At 65.3% G+C, this 27312-nt stretch overlaps 1 protein-coding gene across 2 annotated transcripts; it reads right to left on the bottom strand.

The window, feature by feature from the left end:
* Nucleotides 1-801: 801 nt before the first annotated feature.
* On the bottom strand, nt 802-25428 carry MAPKAPK3 (MAPK activated protein kinase 3). Of its 2 annotated transcripts, none has more exons than XM_054708051.1 (11): nt 25279-25428; nt 24724-25000; nt 6300-6439; nt 6001-6065; nt 5472-5551; nt 4148-4292; nt 2978-3053; nt 2563-2687; nt 2078-2163; nt 1738-1818; nt 802-1062 (listed from the first exon to the last, which is right to left on the bottom strand). In XM_054708051.1, the coding sequence occupies exons 2-11, from the start codon at nt 24946-24948 to the stop codon at nt 913-915; spliced, it is 1173 nt and encodes a 390-aa protein (XP_054564026.1). In that variant the 5' UTR covers nt 24949-25000; nt 25279-25428; the 3' UTR covers nt 802-912. The 2 variants fall into 2 exon arrangements, with proteins under 2 accessions (XP_054564026.1, XP_054564027.1); XM_054708052.1 differs by having other exon boundaries at nt 4148-4271; nt 25279-25427.
* Nucleotides 25429-27312: the final 1884 nt, after the last annotated feature.

Raw genomic sequence — 27312 nt, 5'->3', positions numbered from 1 at the left:
GATGAACAGGGAGCCTCCTGGCCCCGCCCGCAGCCATCCACTCCCACGGCAGCCCCCAGAGCCCACCAGGCGGGTCAGAGAAGGAACCATTACGGGGAGAGCTCTCCGGCCTGGGATCCCGGGAGCAGGTGGGGGCAGAGGAACTGCCTTTTGTCACAGTGACATTTTCCAAAGTAGAAAAGCGTTAAAAATACCTCCCACCCTCCGCTGAGATGAGAGGCCACTCCCTGGGGAGGAGGGGTAACGGGAGGGCTGGGCCAGGGCCTGGGGAGAAAGAGCCCCAAGGGCCCTGTGAGATGGGGGTGCAGCAAGAGGGGCTGGACCACCCCGGGGGGGGCGGGGGAGGGCAGGCTGGCTGAGCCTGCGGCCTCGGGGAGACCAGAGGCTGAGAGTGAGCGGGCAGGCCGTGGGAGAGAGACAGCCTCCCCGGGAGGCCAAGGCAGACAGACCCCCAACTGCCCCTTCTCCCCCCCTGGCTCACTCACAGACAGCAACTCGCTCCCTGGTCACCATGGCAACCAGTGGCCAGATGCCTTTCCCAAGGCCAGGCCCATCTGCCCACCCCGCAGGCGGGTATTTTCATAGTAGGAGGGAAGCCCAGCCACAACTCCCCGTGGCCTAGAAGTCTAAGGCCACGGCCAGGGCAGGGCACCCGGGCGAAGGCACTGCAGCGGCAAGGGTGGCTGCCCGGCCCCAGGCACGGCCCTCTCAGGCCGGCGCCTGCACTGGGGCGCTGAGGGAGGTGTGGGGCCATGGTCCCCCATCCTGAAGTTCCAAGTGACAAATTAAAACACAACCAAATAGTCCTTGTGTTTAAAAAAAAATGACCTGGGCCCTCTGGGTCGGGGCCTCAGGCCCTCCTGTCCGTCCCGCAGGCTCCGAGGCCCGGCTGCTCCGAGGCGGGGCCGGGAGCTACTGGTTGTTGCAGCCCTGCGAGGCCGAGGAGCCCGCCTGCTTCTTCCTCCGCTTGTTCAGGAGCCGGTTGTTAGAGGTCTTCAGGTCCTTGATCTTCACCTGGTCGTAGTCCACGCGCATGGTCGCCAGGGCGCTGGTCATCTCCTCCTGGGGACGGGCGTCAGGATGAACCGGCCTCAGAGGCCAGCGCCCTCCCGCCGGGCAGCCCCTTCGTAATGTCAGCGAAGGCGATGCCCACCTCGGCTGCCCAAGGACCTACTGTGCGCCCAGCACTGGGCCTGTCCATGCGCATCACACGGTCCTCCCCACGGTCCGCTGTGGTGGACACGATGCTTACCCCCGAAGGCGCAGGAAGTGCCTAACGACTCCCTGGGCCCACACCCGGGGGAGCAGGACCGGGACCTGCACCAGGGTCACGGGCTCAGGACCACGAGGCCTGCAGGGACTCTGCCTTACTGCACACGCAGGGCGCTGGGGCCTGGAGATTGTGCCCGGGGAGTCTGGGGGTTCTGAGCTGCTGCCCATATGCGCCAACCTGGCCTCTGCTGCGTCTAAAACCAGGCTGAACACCCTCCCAATCGTGTAGGTCACAAGACGGGCACGGCCAAAGCCCCCTGGGTGAGGGAGTGAGCCGGGCGCCCCGCCCAGGAGGGGGCAGGGCAGCGCCATGTGCCATGGCGGGACCTCTGGTGCAGTCCCGGAGACACCTGGTGCCCCAGGCACGGGGCCGGGGCCCAAGACCCAGACTCGAGTAGCCATCACCCTGGGTCCCTTTTCCCAAAACCCTGGGACCTGCAGGGAGACGAGGCGGCGTTCACCCACCTTGACTTCGTCCCAGTGGTCTCTGTCCTCCTGCAGCACGCGGGCCGTGTGCAGCGGCGTCTGCGGCACCACTGTGGATTGCTGGAAGGCCACGCCCGCGGGTTAGAGCCTGCGGGCACCTGGCGGCAGGCACATCACCGGCTCCCCCCAGCCCTCCTCCCAGGCCCAGATGGGGAAACCGAGGCTCAGGGAGCGGAAGGAGCCTGGCGGGGGGGCAGCGGCAAGGGGAGGCCGTAGGCGGGGCAGTGCCACACATCGGTGGCCCTCGCCAAGGCGCCCCGAGCCGTCGCCCTCCTGCCTGGCCGCGCTGGCCACCCCGCCCACCCCCGGCGGCGCTCACGTTGATCCAGGGGTGGTTCATGAACTGCGCGATGGTCAGGCGCTCCGTGGGGTCCGTCTTCAGCAGGAGGCGGATCAGCTGCTTGGCTGGGAACGAGCGGGGAGGGGTGAGGGCACAGAGTTCCTCGGAGCCAGCCCCCCATTGCGCCCCAGACACCACAAGCTTCCAACTTCCTAACCCACGTTGGCAGCCTGTCGGGGTCCGGGGCCATTTGCCAAGCAGCAGTGGGAAACGGGCAGAGGCAGGCCGGGCCGTGGTCCCCACGGGGAATCGGAATGGGGCCCGGGCGTTAGAGGGAGTTTCAAGGAGGCAAATGCTGAGCCTATTTGACAGAGACAGAAACCCGAGCTCAGAAAAGCCAGGTGACCTGCCTCGGGGCACACAGCGGGCAGGCAGGGGAGCCAGCCCCTGAACACAGGGGGGTCTGACCGCCGAGTGGGGTCTCCAGGGCGAAGGCTGAGGGTCGGGTGCAGAGGCTCACTCACCGTCCTCGGAGACCTCCGACCACTCGGGGTTGGGGAAGCCGTACTGGCCCAGGCGGATCCTCCGCTTCATGCCCGGGGAGATGGCCTGGCCCGTGTTGGAGTAGAAGGGCGGGAAGCCGCACAGGCTGCGGAGGGCGGAGGGCGGGGGGCGTTGGCACCGGTGGGGGCAGGGCCAGGGCGGACCTTTCTCCTCCCCCAGCTCCTAACTGGGGAGACAGGCAGCCGGACGCCATGGCAACAATGCCAGCCCTCTGTCCCCCTCCCCCGCCCGGGGAGCTTCCCACAGCACTATCTGCCCGTGGTGTAGACAGGCCTCAGGCGGCCCGGAGGAGGGCTGTCCCATGACCAGGGGGAAGGGCAGCCTGTGGCTCTGAGGGTACATGGGGGTGCAGCAGGCGGAGACGGTTGTACTCACAGGATGTACATGATGACGCCCAGGGACCACATGTCACATGACTTGTCATACTTCTCCGGACCCAGGACCTCAGGAGCTACAGGGCAGAGGGCACAGGAGGGTCTCAGCCCCGAGGGTCTGGAGCCCAGGCAGAAGCCTGAAGCCGGGCAAGGCGGGGAGCAGGAGCCATGTGAGGGAGCGGGGCTGCGCAGACTGGCGTCTGGCACCGTCTGGGAAGGCAGCGTGTGTGTGAAGTTGGGGGAGGGAACGCAGCTCCCCGAGGAAGTGAACTGCATCCAGGCTGGGCTCGAGGGAGGAGAGCCTTCCAGCTCCTTCGGGCCGGGCTCAGGCGTGGCGGGGAGAGGAGAGAAAGGCCGGCCCGGGGCTCGGCGAGGTCCCGTCATAGGTGCCCCCAGATGCCCTGCGTCCCCTGCCTCCCTGAACACACAGGGCAAGGAGGGGTGGGGCAGGGCTCTGGACCCCACTGTCCACTTGGCCATCATCCGTGGGCCTCGGTCTTCCCATCAGGGAGATGGGCTGGAGAGCCCAGAGATTTAAGTTAAAAGCCTGCCGAACAGGTCCTGCCACACAGTGCCATCTCAGCCCCTCGCAGCTCTCGGAAGGCTCCCGAGGGAGAAGAGCCCTCGGCGAAGGCGGCCTCGCCCCACGCCCAGCAGGACACCTTCAGCAGGGACGCCTCTGGATCTGCGGGCTGCCCGTTCACAGGGAGCCAGGAACTTCCCCAGAAGCACGAGTGTGTGCACACCAGGTGCCGTCCCGGGGGCCACAGGCAGGCGGCTGGAGCCCCGCGCCCCCCTGGAGGACGGGCCTGCCCCCTCTCCGCATCTGCGTCCCAGGAAGGGGAGCGCGGGAGAGAACCGCGGCGCCTGGCTCTGCCGGGCTGAGCAGCCTTCATCGCGTGTCTATTTAGAGCTGCCGTGATGTCATTCGGCTCACAGGCCGCAGCCAGAATTTTCCTGGATCTATTTTCAAAAGCAGAAGCTGAAGTTCGGAAGAATATTTTTGCAGCCTCCGGCCCCCCACCTCACTGCCTCCGTGCACACAGATCGCCTCTCCCTCGCTCCCGGGCGTTAACCCTTTGGCTTCTGCAACCCACCGGCGCCCCATGCCACGGCGGGGTGCAGTGTGTGGGAAGGGGGGGGGGGGGACACACCATGCCCGAGGACTCACCCACGTAATAGGGAGTGTAGCAGGGTGTCTGCAGGGCATTCTGGGTGGTCTCCTTGGCAAAGCCGAAGTCGGTGAGCTTGAGCACCGCGTCCTTCTCCTTGGACGTGTAGAGCAGGTTTTCGGGCTGGGCCAGGCAGAGAAGACATTGGTTGGAGCGAGGCACCAGGTGGGGACAGAGTCTCAAGGTGACCTTTCGCCAGACTTCCTCCCTCTCTCAGCCCGGCTGGTGCAGGAGGAGCCAGGCCCACGAGGAGAGGAGGGCAGGGTGTGGGGCGAAGTGCCAGAGCAGAGCCAGAGAAAGCTCTTTCTCGGGTTCGAGTGAGATGATCCGACCTTGGATTGGGGTCAAGACGGGGAAGCAGGTGTTGTCTGCACAAGGGAACCTCCTGGGGGAAGGTCTTCCTCCCCTCGGGAAAAGGAAGCCGGGGCCGAAGCAAAGCAAGGGTTCAGAAGGTGAGTCTGTCGTGGCTGCGGGTGGACCCAGAATCCAAGGAGAACTGGAGGGGGCGGCAGTACCAGCCAGAGGCAGGCTCGGAGGCAGCAGCTGGACCACAGCTGGACCGCAGCTCCCTGGCGCAGGGAGGACACAGGCCTCGGGAGGCTAAGCTCTGGGCCTGGGCAGGCACGTGCAGGGCGGCCTCGGTTTGCATTCCATCGGCCTCATCATGGCCTCCAAGACCCAAGTCCCCCCTGGCGAGGAAGGCGGGAGGGCCGAGGTGGGTGAAGCCGTCCGCGGAAAGAGCAAGCAGCCCTGGCAACCGGACCCACTGCGGCTCCCTCCTCCTCGCCGCCTAGCGAGTGGCTTCTTTCCCTTCAAAGGCTGGCGTGAGAGGGCTCGGCCTCGAAACTGGCCGTCTCCTCACAGAAGCCCCAACGGTGTCAGGCAGCCCTGCCCGGGGCCCAGCACAGGACGTGTCACAAGACTCCCTGCTGAATGAACCAACCCGGGTGGCAACTTCATGGCCCTGGGCATGGCCATCTCTCCCTGAGCCTCAGTTTTCTCATCTGTCAAATGGGCACTGGCACCTAGCCTCACGGGGTTCGGTGAGGGTTAAACGAGGTGCTTGCCAGGGCCTCCTGGCTGGAGGCAGGCACTCAGCCAGGCTTGCCGCTACGGGGTTGCAGTTTGAAGGCGTCGAGGAAGCCCGCGTGGCCGCAGCAGCGCGAGTGAGCTGGAGCCAGGGGCGAAGAGGCTGCAAGACCAGCCTGGGCCGGGAGCTGAGCCCCTGAAGGACCGGCCTCCATGCACTGGGTGCTGGGAGCCACTGGGGGTGGTGACTCACAGGTCCCCTCTGGCCCCCCGACCTGGGTCCTGGCGCCTCACCTTGACGTCTCGGTGGGCAATATTGTGGCTGTGCAGGAACTGGATGGCGGTGCCGATATCACGCATGATCTCCGCAGCTTCTGCAGACACGGGAGGGTGAGCGATGCAGTCAGAGGCCAGGCAGCCTGGGGCCCCCACCCCGTTCCCCCCTCCCCGGGACAGCACCAGATGGGGACTGCACTCCTGCACCCCAGAACCCCATCCCATACACCTACCCAGTCACCCTCATTTCCTCTGGGGCTGCCTTAGCCCTCGTTCCTCAGGCCTGGGCTCCCTCTCCCCAGCTCAGCTGCTGGCGGTACCAGAAGCTCTGAGGCCTCCACCCCAGGCCACGGAGAGCCCACACTCCTAGGGCTCCTCGGGGCAGGGGCACTGTCTCACCCTCTTGTCCAGCTGGGGAGACTGAGGCACAGAGAGGAGCAGGGCCTTGCCCAGCATCACACGGCAACGCTATGTGATCCCTCTCAGCCCGAACCCCGCGCCCCCCCCCCCCCCGCCCCCACCCCCCGCGCCCCAGCCGCGGCATTACCTCTCTCAGTGAAAGCCTGGTCGCCTCGCTCCTGAATCCTGCTGAACAGCTCGCCGCCTTCCATGCTAGCAGAGAAGGGGCTGTGAGCGGGCCTGCCCCCGTCCCAGGCTCGGCCCTCTGCTCTCCCCCTGGGAAGTCCCCGGCAGCTCCCTGCGCCTCGGACAGCCTGGAGCGTGGTGGCTGTCAGCTTGAGTGGGTGGAACTGAACTCTTAGAAGGAGGGGAGGGTGGTGAGCTCAGATCCTCCCCGGGAGCCCCGGGAACCACGGGGTCCCAAGGAGGCGCGAGGCGGGGGCGTACCACTCCATGATGATGAGCAGACAGCGCTTGCTGCGGTGCATGTTCTCGTACACGTCGAGGATGCGCACGATGTGGGGGCCGCCCGACGCCTGCCAGTGCTGCTCCACCTCCTGCCGGGCCTTGGGGCTGTCGTACAGGACCTGGGGGCGGCACAGACAGAGAGAGGGACGGGGAGCTCAGGGAGGCCTGGGACCTGCCCCCGGGCGCCCAGCTCACGGAGGACAAAGCGAGGATGTGAATACAGGTCTCCCCGGTGTGGGGTCCAGGGGGTGAGGTCAGCCCCACGCGGCTTGGCTGGTGACCCGGGGAGGCCCTGGGAGGGGCTGGCGGCTGGAAGGGCTCCGAGGCAGAGCAGCCCCTGCCTCCCTTCTCGGGGCGGCAAGTGAAGTGGAAATTGAACGGCTGGAAGTCCAATGGCACATCGGCTGTGGGACCCGGGCCAGGGCCACACACGGCGTGGCACAGGGTTGTGGACCCAGAAAGAGTCTGGGGGCAGAGAGGGCCCTAGTTGAGGGAGGTGACGGCCTGGTGGGGTACAGTCCGGGTTTGGGGCTAAATTTCTCCGATGACTCAGCGTGACCTCAGGCAAACTCTCACAGCTCCAAGCCGCAGCCCACAACCCTAATGACAGAGTCATCCCCGCAGGATGCGTCACACAAGGCAGGAAGCGGGTGGCAGCGCAGGGATCCTCGCTCAGCCCGGGGCGATGGCCGCCACCAGAAGGGCCCGGAGCGGGGAGAAGCCAGCTGCCGGGGAGGTGGCCGGGATGGGGAGAGCGCCAACAGGCCCTCCCCCGGCAAGGCTGGGTCTCCAGCGCAGCAGGGCTGAGGGCCCGGGTGGGAACCCACGGCTGGGACTCAGGTCAGCCCCGCCTCGCTCAGCACCCACAGGGCCCGGGCCACCCGGCCTTGGTCTCCTTCGCTGCTGCCCACGGAGCCGGGCAGGCTCGGGTGGGAGGAAGGCGGGTGGGTGCTGGCATTTGCCGCCCCTTCATTTCTGGAGCAGCTCACCTTGCCCCTAGTCTGGGGGTGCAGGGAGCTGGGCAAGCCCCCCACCAGCTCTGGGGGGCCCTGCTCCATGGCCCAGCCTGGAAACCAGGGATCGCTTGCTCCTGCTGCCCGGAGCTCCCACAGAGCCCCTCCACGCTGTGCCCACACAGCCCACACCCGGCTTCTTGCTCACGGTGCTGGGGGCAGAGGCGTGGCCGCCCCACTCACCACGTCAGCTTGCCCCGACTGTGTCCTGAGGTGGCTCTAGCGAGGGGTACGCCAGTCCTTAGCCAGAGAACCCAAGACACACCATCCTCCCTCCCTGCCCTGTCTCTCTGCACCCCTTTTCTCCTTGGCCTCCGGCCCGACCGGACCCTGTCCTGCTGGGACCCCAGGCTGGCTCCTGGACCCCTCCTCATTCTGCCTCACTCTGGCATCTCTACCTCCACCAAGTCCCCTCTCTTCTCCAAAAACTCCCAAACCCACAGCTGGAACACTTCCGGTGTTGTCCTCAGCCCCACCTCTCCCCACCTGGCCCTTCACTTACCCTCCTCGAATTCCACCCCCCACCCTATCCCCTCGGTCCTCCCTGGGCGCCCAGGGGTTGCCATCCACTCCCACATTATTCCTCTTCCTCGGGCCCCAGGCCAGGGCCACACAGGGGATGGCACAGGGTTGTGGACCTGGAAATGGAGTCTGGGGCAGAGAGGGCCCTGGTTGAGGGAGGTGGGGTTCTAGCCAGAGGATGCCCTTGCGGGTCCCACACAGGCCGCACCCTCCCGAGTCCATGTCTGCACACGCACGCTCGCCCTCTCCTTCGGGAGGAACTTTCCGGGCTCGGCTCAGCTCAGGCGTCTCCTCCTCTGGAAAGTCCTCCCAGCACCTGCCCCATGGTTTCTGCCTCTGTCCCTCCCACCAGGGCCGAAGCAGCTTGAGAGCAGAGGCAGGTCTGTAAAGCTGGGGATCCCAGGCAGCGGCCTGGCCCGAAACACTGGGCTCCCGAAAGAACAAGGGGGGGGGTGCGGGAGGGGCTGTGGCAGGAGGGGGCCCGAGGTCTGGGAGGGCGAGGAGGCGGGGCAGAGAGCTTCACAGCCGCCTGCACAGGGCTCTCTGAGGTGGAGGAAGGCGGAGCTCCCGAGCCAGAGCTTCTCGATGCCTCCCACCCCACTCAGTGCATATTTAGGGACTCAATTCCCACACAAATTAAAATAACACTTCTCTGAGTGCCAAGGCCCCGAGAACAGGCCCAGGAGCAGGGAGACGCTGACCCCAGAAAACACAGATGCCACCCCCGGCCTCTCTGCAGGGCCCCACCCAGGCCCAAATGCCAAGAACTCCCCCGGCTGCCACTCTTCGTCCCTCGGGCTGTCACTGGAGTGTGGCCCCAAACCTCTTGGAGCCTCAGCCGCCGCCCCTTCCTTCCCCACAGCCAGAGACTTCTCTTCTAGGCATCCTTCCGACGTCCCCTCCTCTCGGAAGCCCTCCCTGACTACGCTGTCTAAAGAGGGTCTCAAGGGTCCCCCGCTTTCTCTCCCCCCTTTATTTTTCCTCCTTTCTGTACATTGTTTACTGAGGTATCCTTTACGTACAGTAACATGCACCAATTCCAAGAGCCCAGTTCTATGAGGTTTTCTGTTGTTGTTCTTTTTATTACCAGTTCAGTGAATTCTGACAATTGCACACACCCCTGGAACCCACACCCCATCGAGACAGAAAACATTTCCAGCTCTCGGGAGAGCGCCCCCGCGTCCCCTTTTACCTCCCTCCTGGTAGCACTGGCTCACAACCTACAATTAGCTGTCCCTTTTGATAACCCTCATCACACACACACACACGTGCACACACACACACACACATTGTACTTTCAACGTGCACACACACACAGATTGCACTTCCAACGTGCCTGGCTCAGCTCGGAGCCCTTTGTAAATATTGGGAAGAAGGGACTTCATTCTCCCACCACCGGTAGCTGAGCAATGAGGGCCCGGAGAGCAGCAGCAGCCGGTCCCAGTTCCTGCAGCTGTTTCCCCCGCCATCAGACTGTGGGCCCAGAGGGCAGGGCCAGCCCGCCGGCTCCTCCGGGTCCCAGGACTGAGGCCCAGGGCCTGGCAGAGAGCACTGGCTCAGAGAATATTTACCAAGGTAATGACCAAATCTGAAACCGGAGGGTGACAGTAAGAGCGCATCCTGTGGACGGAGCGGGATGAAGCCGAGGGGGCCCAGGAAGGCTCCGCACAGGAGACAGGAGAGGGGGCCACGCCGGTTCCCACCGCTTCGCACCCGCCCTCGCTGGTGACCCAGCCCTCACCTCCTCTCCCAGGGGCCCATGCTGACGGCTGCGGCCCACAGGCCATCGCTGCAGACCCGCTTCGTCCATGCAAGCACGCGAGTCCGTGCTCCCTTCAGGAGAGCTGTCCCCGGCCCAGGCCCAGCCCCGAGGCCCGGCAGCGAGCGCAGCGCCAGGACGGGAGGCCCGGGGTCCACTCCACGCCCAGTGCGACCTGGGCCCGCCCTTCGCTTCTCTGGCCTGTGGCTCCCTAACGTGGAACCGCAGGGCTTGGGCCAGACTGGGGGAGGGAAACGGAAAGCGAGACCTGTGTCCCAGCCGGTTTGGCTCAGTGGGTAGCGCGTCGGCCTGTGGACTGAAGGGTCCCGGGTTCGATTCCGGACAAGGGCATGGACCTTGGTTGTGGGCTAGATCGCCAGTAGGGGGCGTGCGGGAGGCAGCCTATCGGTGTTTCTCTCTCATCGATGTTTCTAACTCTATCCCTCTCCTTTCCTCTCTGTAAAAAATCAATTTAAAAAATTTTTTTTAAAAAAAGGGGGGAAGACCTCTGATCAGGGAGGGGCTCCTTGCAGAGGACCTACTGGAGCCCCATATCCCTGCCCCCATGGAGTAGCCCCTGGGTCTCCATGGACCCCAAATCCAAATGCTTGACCCCAAAGGGGGCCACCGGCATCTTGGTCCCCAGGCACAGCTTGGGAGAAAAGAAGATGGGGTGGCCTTCTGGCACCCCAACAGGAATTACCCTTCTCTCACTCCCGCCCTCTACCCCCGGGCTTTCCAGGGGTCCCCAAAGCTGGAGGGTCTGTGATGGCTCCCAAGTAGCTTCACAGCCCCAGCTAGCACCCAAGAGGAATCCCCACCCCCCTGAGAGATGCAACCCCAGCTTCCTCCCGCAGAGGGCGCTCCCGGCTGTACATGAGGTGTGGGCCCCAGGGACGTGTGACGAGCATGGAATGTGAGGTGACATTTCCTTTTGGTTATTGCTTATTTTTTATTGATTTCAGAGAGGAAGGGTGAAGGAGAGAGAGAGAGAAACATCAGTGATGAGAGAGAATCATTGGTCAGCTGCCTCCTGCACGCCCCCCACTGGGGATCGAGCCTGCATTCTGGGCCTGTGCCCTGACCGGGAATCAAACCATGACCTCCTGGTTCACAGGTCAATGCTCAACCCCTGAGCCACGCCGGCCAGGCGACATTTCCTTTTTTATTTTTAGAGAGAATGGAAGGGAGGGAGGAGGGGGAGAGTGGGAGGAGCGGGGAGAGAGTGAAGCATCAATACGAGAGAGACACATCGACTGGCTGCCTCCCACACGTGCCCCAACCAGGGCCAGGGATGGAACCTGCAACCCAGGTCCATGCCCTTGACTGGGACTCGAACCCAAGACCCGAGGGCTGGCACTCTAACCACTGAGCAACTGGTTAGGGCGAGAGGGCACTTCCTTGAACGAAGGACGCTGCTCTGGCCTCAGGCTTTGGCCAGTGGCTTCGCCTCCCTGCCGCCCTCACTCTCCTTTGCCGAATTCCCTTACCCGCCCCCAGAGCTGGATGGCCGAGTTCCCTACCCACCCCACCGGACCGTGGGCCCCGGCAAAGGATGAGGGCAGAGGCGCCCACGCCCTCCGGCATCGCCTCAGACCTGGCCATGCCCCCACACCACTCCCCACCCAGGACAGGGGCGCCCGTGGGCGGAGGAATTCTTCCGGCAGGAGCTGGGCCAACAGCAGCAGCATTTGCCGCTGGAAAAACCATCGGCCACCTACAAACACGCTCCTGTATCTCACAGGAACGCCGGTGCCACCCTGTGAGGCAAGCAGGGCGGGGACCAGCCCAGTGCACAGACGGAGGAGAGAGGCTCGGAGGTGAGTCATGATGGGGCTGCAGGAAGGCGGGGCTAGAAGGACCCACGCAGCCCCTCCCCGAGAGGCCGTGTCAGGAGGGGGTGCCCCAAGCTGGAGAGGCTCTGGCCAAAACTCCAGCTTGCAAGACTCGGGAAACTCGTTCTGAAATACACGTGTGCATAGGTGCACGGGCGTGTGCACGGGCAGGGGTGTGTGGGGCGGGGGGGGTGTGAGCGTGGGAACACGGGTACATGCGGGTATGGGGGTGCGTGCGGGGGTGTACGGGTGTAGGGACGATGGGGGTGTGAGTGTGTGGGCCTGTGGCTCCAGCCTCTGTGATGTTGGCTTCGAATCCCCCAGAGAATGGGGCCCATCCACCTGTCCATTTATTCATCTAATGTTTCCTCCTTCTCCGAAGTGCCTGGCAGAGGACTGGCACAGAGAGGTGCCCAAGAAAGACTGGGGTCTTGCTGTCACAGCCCAACCTGTGACAGACAGCCCTGCCCACGCAGGTGACCACGCCAGACCCTCTGCTCAGACCTCCGCTCCCACGGAGGCCCCATCTCCGCGGCGCTGCCCGGAGCTTGGAGAGCACTCGGTCTGCCTCCCGAGAGCTCAGAGCAGATGTCTGCAGCCGCCGGTGAAGACGCAGCCCTGGGACCAGCCCCGCCGCCTTCTCCAGCCGCCTCCCAGCCCGGGGAGGGCCCCCCCGCAGCCCACAGCCCCCCACGTGCTCAGTGCCCGCAGCCCATCACCCGGGGCTGGCAGTTCTCAGATGACAGTGTTCACAGGTCTCCGTCTGTCCCACACACACAGGAGGCCCCTGGCCACCAGGCTGGGTAGGCAGCTCTCCCCCTCCCCGCCCCCAACCTCCACTCTCCCAGCCACTTAACCTACAGCCTCTGCCGGAACCCCCCTCCTTCCGGGGGCAGCACGCGGCCTACAATCTCTCCATCAGTCAGGCGCCGCCAAATGAAGAAACACGAACGCTGGGTTTCGTGACAACCCACAGCGAGATCCTCCCTACAACAGAGGGAGCTCCGAGGCCAGGCACCCAGGCCTGCCTCCCTCCCCGCCTCGGGGACCCCTGCGAGTCCCCCGAGTCACTGCCCGGCTCCCTGACCACAGGGCTGCAGGCGTTTATAACCCACCGCGTGCCGGGGGCCACAGAAGACAAAACGCCCGTTTCTCTGGAGAACGAAGAGGAAGAAACACGCAGCGGAAGCCCCGGAGGCTCGGCACTGTCACCGAGCGCCGTTTTCATTCTGAGCTTCCCGGCGGCCTTGGCGAAGAAGGAGACCAGGCCGGCTCTGGCTTTCATCCCCGGGGGTGGGAGCACGCTCACTGACGCCCGGACTCCCGCCAAGACCGAATTCTTACAGCAACGTAGCACTCGCTGCTCTGGAGCGACAAGTATGACAGCGGCAGCGCCTTCGACGATAATTGTGCAAAACGTACAGAGTCAACTGACCACGCCTAAGATGGACCTTCATCAAGACCGGGCCCGCACACGGCACTGTAGCCGGGCATGAGGCCCGCACACGGCACTGTAGCCTGGCATGAGGCCCGCACATGGCACTGTAGCCGGGCATGAGGCCCGCACACGGCACTGTAGCCTGGCATGAGGCCCGCACACGGCACTGTAGCCTGGCATGAGCCAGCACACGGCACTGTAGCCGGGCACACCAGCAGGAGTGCTGAGACAACATGACGAGGCCCGTTACTTTCCTGGGCCTCCAGCTTTGTCCTGGGCCGGAGTATGGAGAGGGGGGTGGCAGGAGGGGCTGGCATGGCCCTGACACCTCCTCCCCCGCCTGGGGGTCTCCTCTGAGCCCCAGCAAGGGCAGGCACCGCAGTGCACATGCTCAGTGCCGAATATGCCGGCGGCAGGACCGAACAGAATATTACAGAAAAACGCGGGCTTTCAACTCATCTTTTCTCCCCGCGGGAACCTCTGTTCTCTGCAGGGGAGGACGGGGGTGAGAAAAGCACTGTGCAGCTGCCACATCTGAGGTCCCTCTGGCTCCCAGCACAGAGGTCATCCCCTGGGCCAGGGGCACACTCCCCGCTGCCCCTGGCCGGCCAGCCTGACCTGTGCTGGCTGCTCTGTCCACTCGGAGCAGAGGCCTCAGCCCCAGGGATGGGACAGTACGGACTGGCCTCGAGGTCAGGATTCAGAGCAGGAGTGTCCTTTCTTTAAATCCTCGCCTGAGGATATGTATTTATTGTGTTTTTTTTTTTAAGAGAGAGAGGAAAAGGGGGAGGGGGTGGAGAGAGAAACATCGATTGATTGCCTCCCATACAGGCCGCACTGGGGATGGACCCTCCAAACTCTTGGTGCCCAGGACGGTGTTCCCACCCACGGAGCCGCCGGGCCGGGGCAGGCATGTCCTGTTAAGGCCTCAGTGTCTTCCTTATCCAGCCAGAGCCGCCCCCACCCCCACCCCCAAGGGCACCAGAGCTACTCGGGGAGCTGCCTGCCAGCATCAGATCTAACATCTTGGCCACAGTTTCGCATTTAGCGCCTCAGACGGGTGCCATCCCTCCCTCGCGCACTCATTTCCTAGCTTTCCCAGCTCATTACGGGGCTAATGGGACCAAATGCGCAGCTCGGGTGAGCTGGCCTCGCGCCAGACCAGACCTCGCTTCATCGGGCCCTGACCACGTCCGGTGCCCGGCTCGCCCGCCGCTGACTCCTCCGCCTCCGCGGCGCACGCCACTCCCCTGACCCCAACTGCCCGGCCCCCGCGGGATGCTCAGCCTTCCGGGCAGGGCGACGGCCTCTCTCTCCCTGGTGCCCTGCCAGCGCCGTGTCCTGAGAAGCCCGGCATCCTCCTTCCGCCGTGGACACGCTGCCACTCTGACGTGCCAAGGGACTTGCCAAGTCACAGGGCTGAGCAGTGGGAGTCGGATCCCCACACGGACCTGGTGGCCCAGGGCAGGGGGACCACGCACACAGCTGCTGGGCTCTTTCCCACGGGGAGCCTGGCCCCGCGCCCCTGGCTCGAGACCAGGAGTGCACTGTGGCCATCACAGCAGCGACGTGCCAGGAACCCGGCCCTGGACCAGCCACGTCACACCCTGAGCTCTGGCCCTCCCCCAGCCGCATCGCTCACCATCACCGTCCGCGAAGGAGGCTGAGCACAGGGAGGTCTGGGCTTCTCTGGGTCACACGGCCCACATGGGCCACCTGCAAGTCCCAGCGTCCTCTGGGGCCGGGACTCGGCCCTCACGCCCAGGGAGGCCTGCCCGTTTCACAGATCCCTTCCCGACGCCCACACTCATGTGCCGGCCCTGCCTGGGGGCCAGGCCCGGAGCTGGGCACCTGTGCCACCAGAGCCGATGTGGGTCAGGAGGAGTGACTGCCATTCGGATGCCTGACGAGGACATACGGCCCAGGGAGCTGGTCCTGGCTCCTTTCTGTCCAGAGCCAGAACCGGGCAGAGCAGGCAAGATGGGGAAGGGCAGCCCCTCCTGAGGGGACCCAGGAACAAGGAGGGCCCCCAAACAGCCGCTCCCCTCCCAGGCCGAGGCCTGAGTACCGGATGGCGGTTGGGGGTGGTCGGAGCTGCCAGGCCAGGAACCTCCCTGACCTCCCACCAGAGTCCCGGAGGGAGGGAGGGGCCGAGGCTGTCGCACATTTTGAAACCGTCAAGTCTCAGGGACACAGAATCCTCTAATTTGCTAAATTTTGGTGGCCTCAGCTTATCTACTGCCCACCAGCCACAGACAGCCTGGAAACAAAGCCGGAAGTGCCAGGTCTGGGAGGGGTGGAGATGGTGGGGTATGCGCCCAGGCAAGGAGGGGGAGGGGCAGCGGGAACACGAGTGCTCATTGGGGTGGGGGCGGCGGTGGGGCATCCCCGTGCCTCCGGCCACAGACCACGCACGAGCAAGGACCAGCTGTGGCCACAGGGCTGCAGGCTGGACAGGCTCGGCTGTCAGATGCAGAGGCCAGGCCGTCCTCCGCGCCTGTGGCTTCAGGCAGGCCATTCAACCTCTCTGCGCCTCACCTGGCCCCATCTGGAGAACGGGGGCAGCGGCAGTACTCACGTCCAGAGGACGGAATGGGAACGCACAAAGCTAGGACCGGCACACGCCCCTTGGAAAGGGGCTCCCAGGCTCCCGCGGCTTCAGGACGTCCCTGGGCCTCCCCTGAGGTGGCCGCGTGCTCCTCGCCGCCCTGGCTCCCCAGAACATGGAGAAACCCAGTGCAGCCTCTGGGGCCCAGTGGAGACAGACACCCCCCCCCCCCCAATCCAGCAGGAAATGGTCTCAGACCCTGGGAGGGGCAGGTCTGGCCTGGGCTTTGCAAAAGTGGATAGATCGACAATCAAGAGTCTGTTGATACTGTTTTGCTGTGAAAGGCACAGGGAGGAGGGGCAGACCCCCAGCCCCAGGGGGTGGGGGGGCTGATCTCAGGGGAGGGACCCTGGCGGGAGGAAGCAAGACTGAGAGCCGGGGACCCAAGCCAGGGCGCTGGCCCAGCTGCCGGCCGCGGCAGCCCAGCGGGGCACACCACCTCCTCAGGCGCACGCACCCTTTTGAACAATGGCCCCCCACACAGAGCGTGTGGTGAGCCTCCCTGAGCCCCAGCTTCCCACCCGTGAAATGGGCACGCACCCGCCTCACACATGGCAGTGGGGCAGGGGCCGGGCAGGTCTGGGCCTCTCAGCACCTGGCTCAGGGTGGAGGTGGGGAAAGAGGCCGGGAGAGAGCTCTGACGCCCCCATCCCGGAGGTTACCCACCGGGTAAGCGGCAGGATCTGAACTCCCGCTGGCAGGCAGCTGCCAGGTCTGGCCTTCCGCCCCCAGCCTTCCCGGAGGGGCTGGGGAGGGCCACCCCAGCGCCCTGGGACCCCTTGGGACCCCTGCCTGCACATTCAGAGGGTCCAGGTCTGTTTTCCTCCTTTAACTCCTTGGGGGAAGGAAGGATTTTTCTGTCAAAACCAGCTCCGTAATTGGCGAGCGTGGCCGTGGTGCTGTCTCCTATGACGGCATAAAAATAGGGTGCTTCCTCCTAAGACTGCGGAATTTCAGCAAACACACGTGTTTTGTTCTCATCTCAGAAGGAACGCCCCTTCCATGGTGCCTGCTCACAAAGGGCCACAGAATGTGTGTCTCAGCTGGCCCCGTGCCGCGGGGACGCCTGCGGAGCCGGCACCGGGGACAGAGGGCAGCCCACCTTCCCCTTCCCCAAGGGGGGGGGGGGGGGGGGGGGCGGGCAAGTGAGGCCGTGCCTAGGTGACCCCGCTGAGGCACTGCAGGCCGTGTCTCTGGCTCTCAGAAGAGTGACAGCCGGTCTCTCTCACCTGGAGGAGATGTCACAAAGATGGACAAAGGACTAAGAAGTGGGGCGTTGGGGGCACTGGGCCCGGGAACCCCCGGAGGCATGGTGCAGAGGCCTAGGGACCCTCCAGTTCCAGCTCCTTGCCTGCCTCCATCTCTCCCAGTTCCCTCGGCTTCATCCCCGTCCCTGCAGCTCCCCACACAGGCCTGGCTGAGCACAGGCAGCCATGGCCCTACTCAGGCAAGGGAGCTGGATCCCAGCCTCCCCGACCCCTGACCCCTGACCCCTCCCTCTCCCTGTCGTGTTCAGCCAGAGGGCTCCCGGGCTCCAACGCCCAGCCGGCTCCCGGACAACTTGCCTAGCTTCCCTGACGATGCCAAGGAGCCATGGACGTCGCCCGGGTCGGGCGGATCAGCTGCTCAGAGCATCGTCCTGTGCACCGAAGGGTCACGGGTTTGATTCCCAGTCAGGGCACGTACCCAGGTTGTGGGTTCGATCCCCGGTTGGGGTGCATGCCTGAGGCAACCGAACCACCCCTCTCTCTTGCCCCGCTCCCTTCCTCTCTCTGTAGAATCAATGGAAAGCATGCCCTCAGGTGAGGACTTAAAAAAAGGGGCCACAGACGTGACAGGGGAAGCAGGGAGGGCAGGAGGCCGGCCTCCAGGAGACCAGGCGGCTCACTGAGGACGCTCCCGCCGCGGGAATGGCTGCGTGACGATCCCCTCGGCCTTCCTAGGGCCCGCGCCCTGGCACAGGCTCAGCCTGACTCCGGGGTAAGGGCCGTGGCGTCCCGTGGAGAGGGGTCTTCGGCCTGAGTCGTACCCGAGAGCCCCGGTCCCTAGCAGAGCCCAGACCCTGCGGGCAGTGCCACCGCGCTGCCTGCCCCTGGGAATCTCAGGGGGGCCTCTCGGGGTGTCCTCTGGCCACTCTCTGTGCTGCCCATCCACTTGCAAGCGCAGCTCCAGCAGGGGGCACGGGGGGCACCACCGCGTGCTTCCTGGCACTGCCCGCCAGAAGGGGGCCCCGGCCCAGCAGGGCACCCAGCCCCTCCTCTTCCAGGTGGTCAGGCTGTGACCAGAGGCCCTGCTCCCGATCCCCGGCGGAGCCCGCACACGGGGGGACGGCAGAGAGCCATGACCTGGCTGCCAGACAGGCTGGGGTTCCAGCCCAGCCTGGGCGGGCCCCTGCGAGGTGACCCCTGACTGAGCAGCTCTGCCTGTCCGACCTCGGGCTCTGCACCCATGCCATGGCGGTGGCCACGACCCGCTCGGAGACCCTGCTGTGTCGTGGTCAGCAGGTGCTCTCATCCCCAACCCCCAGCCTGTGCCACCGCCCCCGGGGGACGCGCAGAGCCACCAGCCCTGGGCCGCGTCCCGAGGAAGGGCTGGTTGTGCGGGGGCTTCTGCAGAACAAGCTGTGCGTCCCTCCGGGAGGCCGCGCCCTCAGCAGGGCCCTGGCCTCCGTGCCCTAAAAATAGCCTCTGAGCTCCGCTGAGGTGAGGGGTCAGGTGCGGGGTGCAGGCTGCAGTCAGCTGCTCCGGGTGTGGGGACAGTGTGCGCCCCGTGTGCCCTCGGAGGCGGGGCCGGCTGCGTGCACCTCACCTCTCAAGCCTCCCAGCCCCGCCACAGGTGCCTCCCTGCTCAGAGGCGCTGGCTCAGGCCCCCAGCAAGCGGCTCAGGCCGCTGGGCCATAAAGAGACCCGACAGCAGGGGCCGCGGCGGGAGCTGACTTCCCACACTCGGCGGGGACGCCTCCGGTCACACGCTTGGCCCAAAGGCTCCTGACTCCGCGGCTCCAGCTGCCAAGGCCGCCAGCACCTCGCCAAGGCCGGCAGCGGGAGGGGACGCTGTGAGCGGCGTGGGTACAGCCAGGCGCTCCTCCTTCAGTCCCACAGTCCCACATCCCCCTCCCCGTGCCCAGGATGAACCCCCGGCCCTGGGCCAGCGCCGTCCGTCCTCTGCCTGCCTCAGCCCGCGGGCTGCAGGGAAGAGGCCCCGCCAGCCCGGAGCCATGAGGCTCACAGAGAGCGGCGGAGGCCGGCGGGACAGACGGGACAGACGGGGCGACAGCAGGAGGAACAGAGCGGAGGGAAGAAATGGGAGGGACAGGAGGCAGGAAGACAGAAAGATAGAAAGCGCCACAGAGAAAGCAACGGGGACAAAGCCCTGGTTGTGGAAAGATAGTGAAACCTTCATTCCAAACCTGCAAGGCGCCCACGACCACTGCCATCGAGTCCACCCAGCGCTGAGGCCTCCCGGGCTCCTGCCCCCTGACAGCCCCTCCGCCCTGCCTGAGCCCGCGCCCTGGTTCCCACGCAGCAGGGTCTCAGCCCTCCGCCAGGCCCTAACCCACTCAGTCCAAAGGGGCGGGAGGGGAGCCCGGGACGTGAGCTCCTCTCACCCCCTTTCTCACCCCCCAGGGGCTGGCTTCCCAGGTTCAGGGTGAATACAAGTGTGTCCTCAGAAAGGCCAATACCGTCCACCCTAAAGCGCCCGGGCCCCCCCAAACGAGAGCTCTGCCCCCCGAGGAAGCTGCTGTCCCGGCGGGAACACGGGGAGCGTCACGCCCGGGCTGGCTGCACCACGAAGGCGGTTTTGCAGACGATTCCAGACTGTCCTCATCCACGGTCGGTCACTCGGGGAGACAGTGCAGGAGGGTTTCAAGCCCGGAGCCTGCTCCTCCCGCCACCCCGGCCGCCCCTCACGTGGGCGCACGCAAGGTCTCCAATGGAGGGGGCGCGGGAGGCAGAACCCAAGCTCTCCAGGGAAAAGCCAGCACCGGGGTCACGCTGCCCCGATCCGCAGCCCCGGACGGACGTGCAGGGCTCGGCGCACGCCATGGCCAGGTGTGCGGGGGACACCCTCACCCAGGGTCCTGCCCGGTGCCTCATCTTCGGGTCCCGGCAGCAGTGGCCAGGCTGGGCCCCGAGGAAGCTGGGGGGCTCAGAGCAAGAAGCCCCGCGTGCGGCCCCTCGCAGGGGTCTCCCACGGTGATGCCCCACGTGGAAGAAGAGCTTCCCCAGGGCAAACCCCGGCGGGCATCACTCTGCCGCCTTGAAGGCCAGGGCCGCCCGCACAGCCGGAGCTGAAGGACACCCCGCGGCGGCGCTCCGCCCGGTGATGCTGGGACGGCGAGCTCTGTGAGAAGGGGGCGCCCCCCGGCCCCCGACAGAGGCCTCGGGACGGCTGAGGTGTGAACCTGAGGGACAGTCCCCCCGACCTTCTGGCCTCATCCTTCAAGGCCCTTCCGTCCTCCACGGCCCCCCAGGCTGAGCCGGGGCCTCCACAGCAGCCCCGCTGAGAGCAGCCACATCCTGCCGGACAGGCCTGCCAGGGGAAGTGGTACCCACAGCGGGCACTGAGCTGTCATGCCAGCAGGTGGTCACATACCCCGTGCCCGCACCCACGCCCTTCTCAGGCCAGAGACCTGGACGCGAGCAGGCAGGCTCCTCCCGAGGCCCCCGCCGGCCCCGCCCTGCGGACCACAAGGCTTGGGCTGACCATCGCCTTTCTTTTTTTGTTTTTTTGTTTTTTTAAATATATTTTATTGATTTTTTACAGAGAGGAAGAGAGAGGGATAGTTAGAAACATCGATCAGCTGCCTCTTGCACACCCCCTACTGGGGATGTGTCTGCAATCAAGGTACATGCCCTTGACCGGAATCGAACCCGGGACCCTTGAGTCCGCAGGCCGACGCTCTATCCACTGAGCCAAACCGGTTTCGGCCCCATCGCCTTTCTGAGGTGGCCCCGCAGCCGCCCCGTCCTCGCGCACTGACCCTGCGGGATCACCACCGTCCATCCACCCCAGAGTCCTGTGTCGGGAGGAGAGGTCGGCAAACACCAGAGCCGCACGTGGGGCCCGGCCAGGGCCGCCGAGGGGCCCTGGAGGACGGTGCCAGGTCCCGCCCAAGAGCCAAGTGTCAGAGCCCCTCCCGTCGCCCGCAGGTCTGCACCAGGCACACTGAGGTGACTTCGGTGCTAAACTCCAGCCCTGCCACTCACCAGCTGTGCCCCTCGGGCAAGGCGTTCACCTCTCTGAACCCCAGTGTCTTCACCCACAAAATGGGAATGACAGGAGTTAGGTGAGCCAGCACGTGTGTGTCATGCATGGACCACGGGGCCTGCCCGACAGAACGCTCTGGAAACTGTTAGCCGTCGATGAGAATCCTCGAGTCCACACCACCAAAGCCCGGAGCCTGGAGAGCTGGCACTGGCTCCTGACGGAAGTCCCAGCAGTGGGGACCCTGCCGGGAGGCGGGCGAACAGCTTCTAACGCCGTGGGCACGGCCCGCTGGGCAGGGCGCACAGCATCTCCCGACCATCCCCTCCCGCCGGAAACGCCTCTGCTGCGTTTCTCGGGGTCTGATGCCTCCTGGGGATCCTCGGGTAAAGAGCAAAGTGCCAGGAAGGCAGCCAGCAGGCTCCGCCAGCGTGGGAGCACCGGGGCCCCTGCCACCCTTCCCTCCCAGGAGAGGGCCCCGGGGAGAGGCCCAGGGTGGGGACCACACGGCTGGGACTCGTGGGCAGGGCCGCCAGCCCCTCCGTCCACTTCCTGATAAGCTGACCCAGTAGCAAGCGCCCCTGCGGAGGCTGACCTGACCGGTCTGGAGAGGAAGGCGAGGGAGTGGCAGCTGCCGAGTGAGAAGGTACCTGGCCCGCTGGCAGCCCCGCCCAGCCCCAAATCCGGCTCCGCAGCACCAGCTCCCACAGGCCCGCCGCGCCCAGGGAGCAATGCGGGGCTCTCCCGGGCATGCGCACCCAGCGCCCCACCACCCCACTCTCTCTGACAAAGACCAGAAGAGGAGGGTGCTGGGAGCCCCGAGGGCCTCCAACCTGCTCCAGCGGTCAGGGCAGAGGGCCCCCCCTCCCCCCCCATCCCCCCACCCCCGGCCCCAGAGACCAGAGAGCGGGGCCAGAGGGAAGCCTCCCTCTCCTTCCGGCGTGAGGAACCTCCGTCCTCGCAAGGCCTTTCTTGCTTTTATTTACCTAAGTGAGTGCCATGGTTACTGCGCCTGCCGGGAGGCTGAGGACCACATGGGGGCTGGGGAGGAAGTCAGGCGCCCAGCGGCAATCCCATCCCAATCAGGTCACATGACTTCTGACTACAACTCAGGTCCCAGTTTTCACTTCTGTGATTAGGAGGGAGGGGCTGGGTCTCCGATGCCCGGGTAACTGGCGGGGACAGAGCTTCAGGCCTGTGCCCAGTCAGGAGTGACACGTTGAGGTGCCAAGTAGCCCATCGGGCCTGGGAAGGAGCACCGTGAGGCGGTCAGCAGGAGGCGGTCGCCGGCTCCCTACTCAGCAGGCAGTCCAGCCCCTGCCCAGGGGACAGCAGCCAGCGCCCGCCCGGGGTGGCACGGCGAACGGCGTGATGGCACTGGCTGCGGAGGCTGCCCTGGGAGGGGGCCCCTGAGCGGCAGCCAGGCCGTGGGGGACCAAGCCGGCGGTCAGGGCCGAGGGAAAGGGGAAGAGGCCCAGCTCCCCGGGAAGGAGGGGCCTGCTCCTCGAGGGCCCCCCGCAGAACAGCGGCAGCCACAGGGGCAGCGACCACAGCTCTTCCTGTTCTGTGAGCGCCTGCTGGGCTGCAGGACTCACGCTGAGCGCCATCTGCCTTCTTGGGCCACAAGGCCGAGAGGAGGGCCTGGAGAGAGGCCGGGGCACTAGGCCTGGGCCACCAAGAAGGGCAGCGACGGCCTGACCGTGTCCGGGCTAATAGACGAAGACAGGCCAGCCTGGGGAACTGGGATGGAGGTGCGGGGAGGCAGAAAGACACGGAGCCCAGGGGCCCACCTCGGCTGACCTGGGCAGCTGGGGAGGGGGCGAGGCAGGGCAGAGACCCATTCATGGACTGGCTGAGTCCCTGGGCCCAGGCCTGCCCAGGTGCTGAGGTGCCCAGGCCCTGGCCCTCCTGGACAGGGGGCAGAGGCAAATGTCAGAGGAAAAATGGCGCCTCCCTCCTCGAGGCTAGAGCCACCACTCCCAGGACAGGTCCCACGTGCCAGAGGCTGTGCGAACCCCAGCTTGGGAGGTGTAATGCGAACCTACCTGGCTGGGTAGGGGCTTCCAGGGGTGGCCACTGGTGTGAGGGGGCAAGACCTGGAAGGTGGGGGCCACACCTAATCCATGTCCCTCTCGAGGGCCAACGTGGGGCCAGGTCCTGCAGGGCCTAAGCCAGTAGCCTCGCCAGGCTCACCCATACAGCCTAACGGGTCCAGCAGGGGAGCCGGCCCAGTTCCCAGTCCGGAGCCGAGAAAGCACTGGGGCCCCGCGTGCAGGAGCGGTGCTCTGGAAGTTGCTGCAGTCAGAAGGGCCCCAAGTCACTCATCAGACGCGGCATCGACGGGGCAAGGCCTAGGCCCAGCCTGGTTAAAGCTAGTGCTGCCTGGCCCCCCACACTGCAGCCTCCCCCTCCGGCCGGCCTCGCTCTCAGCACGGGGCCAGTCAGGGCACAGCCCTGGCTCACAGGGCCTCGGTACTAAGGAGAGATTCTCTGGCCTCAGGCGGCCCCTCCCCACCCAGACTGCACCCCGACACGAACACGGGTGAAAGGGCTAAGGCGGTGCTGAGAGAGAGGGTGGACATGCTCCCTTCTCACCCCCTGAGCCCACCCGCCTCAGAAGAACCATCTTTCCCCTGAAGGACTCCAAGAACCCGATGCCTGAGCCTCCAAAAGGGCCCCAACCCCACCCCACTGCTGGGTCAGCAGGCAGAGGAGCTGTGTCTGAGGCCCGGCCTCAGCAGCCCACCCCTGAGCCTCCTCTGGACCCAGTCTCCTGATCCCCAAGACCACCCAGGGATACGACCCCCTCTCTCAGCCCTAGCGCCCCTGGGAAAGACACAGGGAGCTGAGCCCAGGCTCCTGCTCGGACGCTGGCAGACCCTGTGCCCTAAATAAGTCCTGTCGCCTCGCCAGGCCTGCCTCGGGCTCTGTGCCAACGACTCTATGCACACCGTCTCCTCCCCAGCTCACACCAGCCCCCGTCTTTCCCCCGAACAGAGGCAGAGACCTGCTTTCAAGACTCCAGAACCGAGTCCAAGGTCACGGAGCTGGCAAATGCAGGCCAGAGGTCAGAGCAGGACTGTGAGCTCAGGCTCCTAATGGCACCACCTGTACAACGGGAAGGTCCTCTGCTGTGCTCTAGCCGCCAGGAGCCGCTCTCCGTGCCATGCGCTGCCCATCCAGGTGGCCACGGGCACAAGCTGCTGAAGTTCTCAGATTCAAGGCATTCGGGTATGGGGCAGGGTCCGGGGCCTAGAACTAAGTGACTTAAGCCAGAACTAGGTGGCTAGATCAGCCCCCCACCCCCACCCCAGAACTTCCCTGATTCCACCTGCATCAGTGAGGTTTTAACCAGTCCTCCAGGCAGCCTAAGGTGTGACATGGCTAGCTGGCGGGCCTGCCCTCTTCCCAGGAGCCAGGCTGGGTCAGGCATGGAGCAGGGCTTGCCGTTCTCAACACGGGGCGGGTGACTCAGCTGCAGCCGCCAGCAGCCCCTGCCCGCGGGTGTGATGGGCATCATCAGCCTTCCCCACCTGGGCATCATGCAGCCTGGGAGGCTCCCGCGGCTCCAGCCCAGGCAGGCAGGCAGGAGAAAGTCACTTCCTCCCCCCCCCCCCCCCCCCCCCCCCCCCCCCCCCCCGCCAAGCTTTGGTGGTTTCTCAGCCTCAGAGGGAAACTCAGACGCATTCCAACCAGAAGAGCGGCTCCTGGAAGAGGGCCCCTCTCGGCGGGAATACACAAGCCCAGCCAGCACCCCGGGGCCAGGGGCCACTCCTTCTCCACTTCCGGGTACAGCAGGCTCTCCCACACAGACTCCACCCTCTGCTCCCTGGGACACCAGGAGCTCGGCTGAGCTAAGCCTCAGTTTCCCACGTCTAACGCAGGTTGGACCGGGAGCCGGGCCCTCCAGGGGAGTGAGAGGCTGACACCTGATGCCGAACCTAAGAAGCCTGGCGGGAGCCACAGCCTCTGCGGTCGGGCCCTCGCGGTCCCGGGGCGGGCGCGGTGCGGGTCACTGACCTTCAGGGCGCACTTCTGGCCCGTGCGCCGGTGGGAGCACTCCAGCACCTTGCCGTTCACGCCCAGGCCCAGCACCTGCTTGGACAACTGGTAGTCCTCGGTCACTGCGTGCTTCTTGGGCTCCCGCCGCCCCGCGAGGGCCGGAGCGCCAGCCTGGCCGGGGCCGGAGGGTGCACCTGGCGGGGGCAACGCGCCCCCCTGTTCCGCGCCCATCTCGCCATCCATGGCCCCCGCGGGGCGCTCAGCGGCGGCCCCAGCCTGGCGCGTCCAGGGCCACCTGGGAAAGAGGGGAAGCGTGAGTTTCGCCCAAACTCCTCCAACACACTCCAGCCTCGGCGCCCCCGAGCCGGACGGGGCTGGGGGCCGCGGGCGGCAGCCGCGCTGGGAGTGCGCTGGGGACGAACTGCCCAGGGCCGGACGCGCGGCAGGGGCGGTGGTCGCGCCGCCGGGCGCCAGCGAACCCGCCCCGGGCACCTATGGAGTGAGCAAGGGGCCCGTTGGTCCCGGGAACAGGCGGCGCAGGGGGCGCAGGGAGGGCACCTGGCGAGGGCGTACCTGACCGCAGCGCACCGGGCAGCGGCGCGGGCGAAGGGCACGGGCGGCGGGAGCGGGAGCCGACGGCCACCGGCGCCCGGAGCCGCGAGTCTTGCCGCCCGCGGCCCACGTGACGGCACCCCCTCCCCCGCGCGTCTACAACTGGAAGCCGGGCTTGGTCAGCCTTAAAGGGCCAGGCGCTCCCAGGCAGGACGGGGCGGGGCGGGAGCCCTAGGCAGGCCCCACCCCTGGCTGTGATTTGCATAAACGGGGGCGTGGCTTCCCGAGGGGCGGCAACCTCCCAGGCTCCCGGCACCTCGCGGGGAGACCCCGGGCGCGAAACGGGGTCCCGCATGGGCTGGGCGAGCCCCTGATTTTACGAGCGATCTAGGAAGTCTTGTTCCTCCACTTGAGTCGGGTCTTTTCCTCTTCAGGCGGCCTCCCACACGGCTTGTGAACGTGAGACTTCCTTAGTGGCGCCCAATCTAAAATCTTGATTTTTGCCCACCTGCTGCGTGAGAGAGCATTTCGTAGTGATTCGCGTCTCTCTGGCACTGGCATCTCTCTCCTTGTGTGCACCCCCTGCTCATACCTTTGGTTTATTTTTTCCCTTGGGAGACAACATCATTAACTCAGAAATCCTAAATTCCCATTTAATTTTCCCCTTAAAGTTTGGGCTTTTAGTGTCGTGTTTAAAACGTCTCCTCCTGCTCTGGCCAGTGTGGCTCGGTTGGTTGGGGTCTCGTCGGGCGCACCGGAGGTTACGGGTTCGTTCCCCGTGGAGGCCCTTGCTTGCAGGAAGCGGCTGATCATTGTGTCTCTCTCACACCCATGTTTCTCTCTCTCTTTCTCTCCTCTCTCTCTCTCTCCTTTCCTCCCTCGCTAAAATAAATGAAAAATAAAAACTCTCCTCCTCCCACACCCAGGTGACAGATTCTCTATTAGCTTTGTGGTTTCCCCTTCCACATGTAGGTCTGTTTTCAGGCTTCCTTACTTATTTCGAGCCAGTTTTCCCATCACAAGCTGTTAAACTCTTATTTCACCCAGGAGAAGCAACTTGTCTAGAGCTGCAGGGGGTGTTGCTCTCTCCTTGGACAAATCTGCTCCATACCTGCGTGTGTCCCCCGCCGCACCCCCAACCCCGAGGCCGAGGGACGCGAACCGGGCGGCTCACCTGGACTAGGCAGGTGCGACTCGGTACAGGATCCCTACGCGTGCCTCTGCTGCCATCTACAGGCCACCCGCGGGACCGCAGCTGCCGGGGCCCCTGTCCTACCCATAGGTGTCTCTGAGCTGCTCTCAGGCTTCGGGATTAGGGACCAGCGACCCGCCCCGCCCCCCCCCCCCCCCCCCCCCCCGCATGCCTCACAGACGCACGTGAGCGCCTGGGCTTCGGGTCCAGGCTCTTCAGAGCAGCAGCTCCTGGTGAGCGGGGACCCGCTGTGTGCAGACATTTAATTGAGGGCCCTTTAAGGCTGACGGAGCCTCCTAAGGTGACCTTCAAACCAGCAGGGTTCCGTGAAACAGGAGGCCTGATGACAGCCTCAACTGACCTGCTGAACCGTTCTTCCCGATCAGACGCTGGGTGGGTGCTCTACCTGGGCACCCAATGATCTCACTGGACTGGAAAAGCGAGGGTTATGCCCATCCCATACAGCCTACACGACAGACACGCAGACAGAGAAACCCTGAGAGGTCAAGCCCCCTGCCAGAGGTCAGTAGACCCCATCCCAACCCCAAAGGACACCTCCAGGGCCCAGCTCTTACCCTCAAACTAGGCTCTCCTCTGGTGTGACTCCCTGGCCCCTCCCACATCCACATGTACAAACATACTCTCACACAGCTCACATATACACACATGTCCACACATGTTTACACAAATGCGCAGACACGCACATTTATGCTCAGCTGGCCCCAGGACCTCTGTCCCGGGGCCCCATCTGAGAATCTGATCTGAGATCTCAGAGCCTTGGAGGAAGCCTGAGATCTGGAAGCTTCCATGGCTTGGAAGCTGGAGAAGGACCCTCCCTCTGGTTTGGGTCAGGAGAACCCGAG

Source organism: Eptesicus fuscus, chromosome 18 (genome assembly GCF_027574615.1).
Source record: "Eptesicus fuscus isolate TK198812 chromosome 18, DD_ASM_mEF_20220401, whole genome shotgun sequence".
Classification (NCBI taxonomy): domain Eukaryota; kingdom Metazoa; phylum Chordata; class Mammalia; order Chiroptera; family Vespertilionidae; genus Eptesicus; species Eptesicus fuscus.
This window is presented reverse-complemented; position numbering and strand designations above follow the sequence as displayed.

What these genes read in the sequence shown, in the direction of transcription:
- MAPKAPK3 (XM_054708051.1), bottom strand. Translation starts at nt 24,948, where the DNA reads ATGGATGGCGAGATGGGCGCGGAACAGGGGGGCGCGTTGCCCCCGCCA. An exon ending in GCCAGAAGTGCGCCCTGAAG is followed by an intron (nt 6,440 to 24,723) that starts GTCAGTGACCCG and finishes TGCCGCCCCCAG; the next exon opens with GTCCTGTACGACAGCCCCAA. An exon ending in CTACACTCCCTATTACGTGG is followed by an intron (nt 3,054 to 4,147) that starts GTGAGTCCTCGG and finishes TCTGCCCTGTAG; the next exon opens with CTCCTGAGGTCCTGGGTCCG.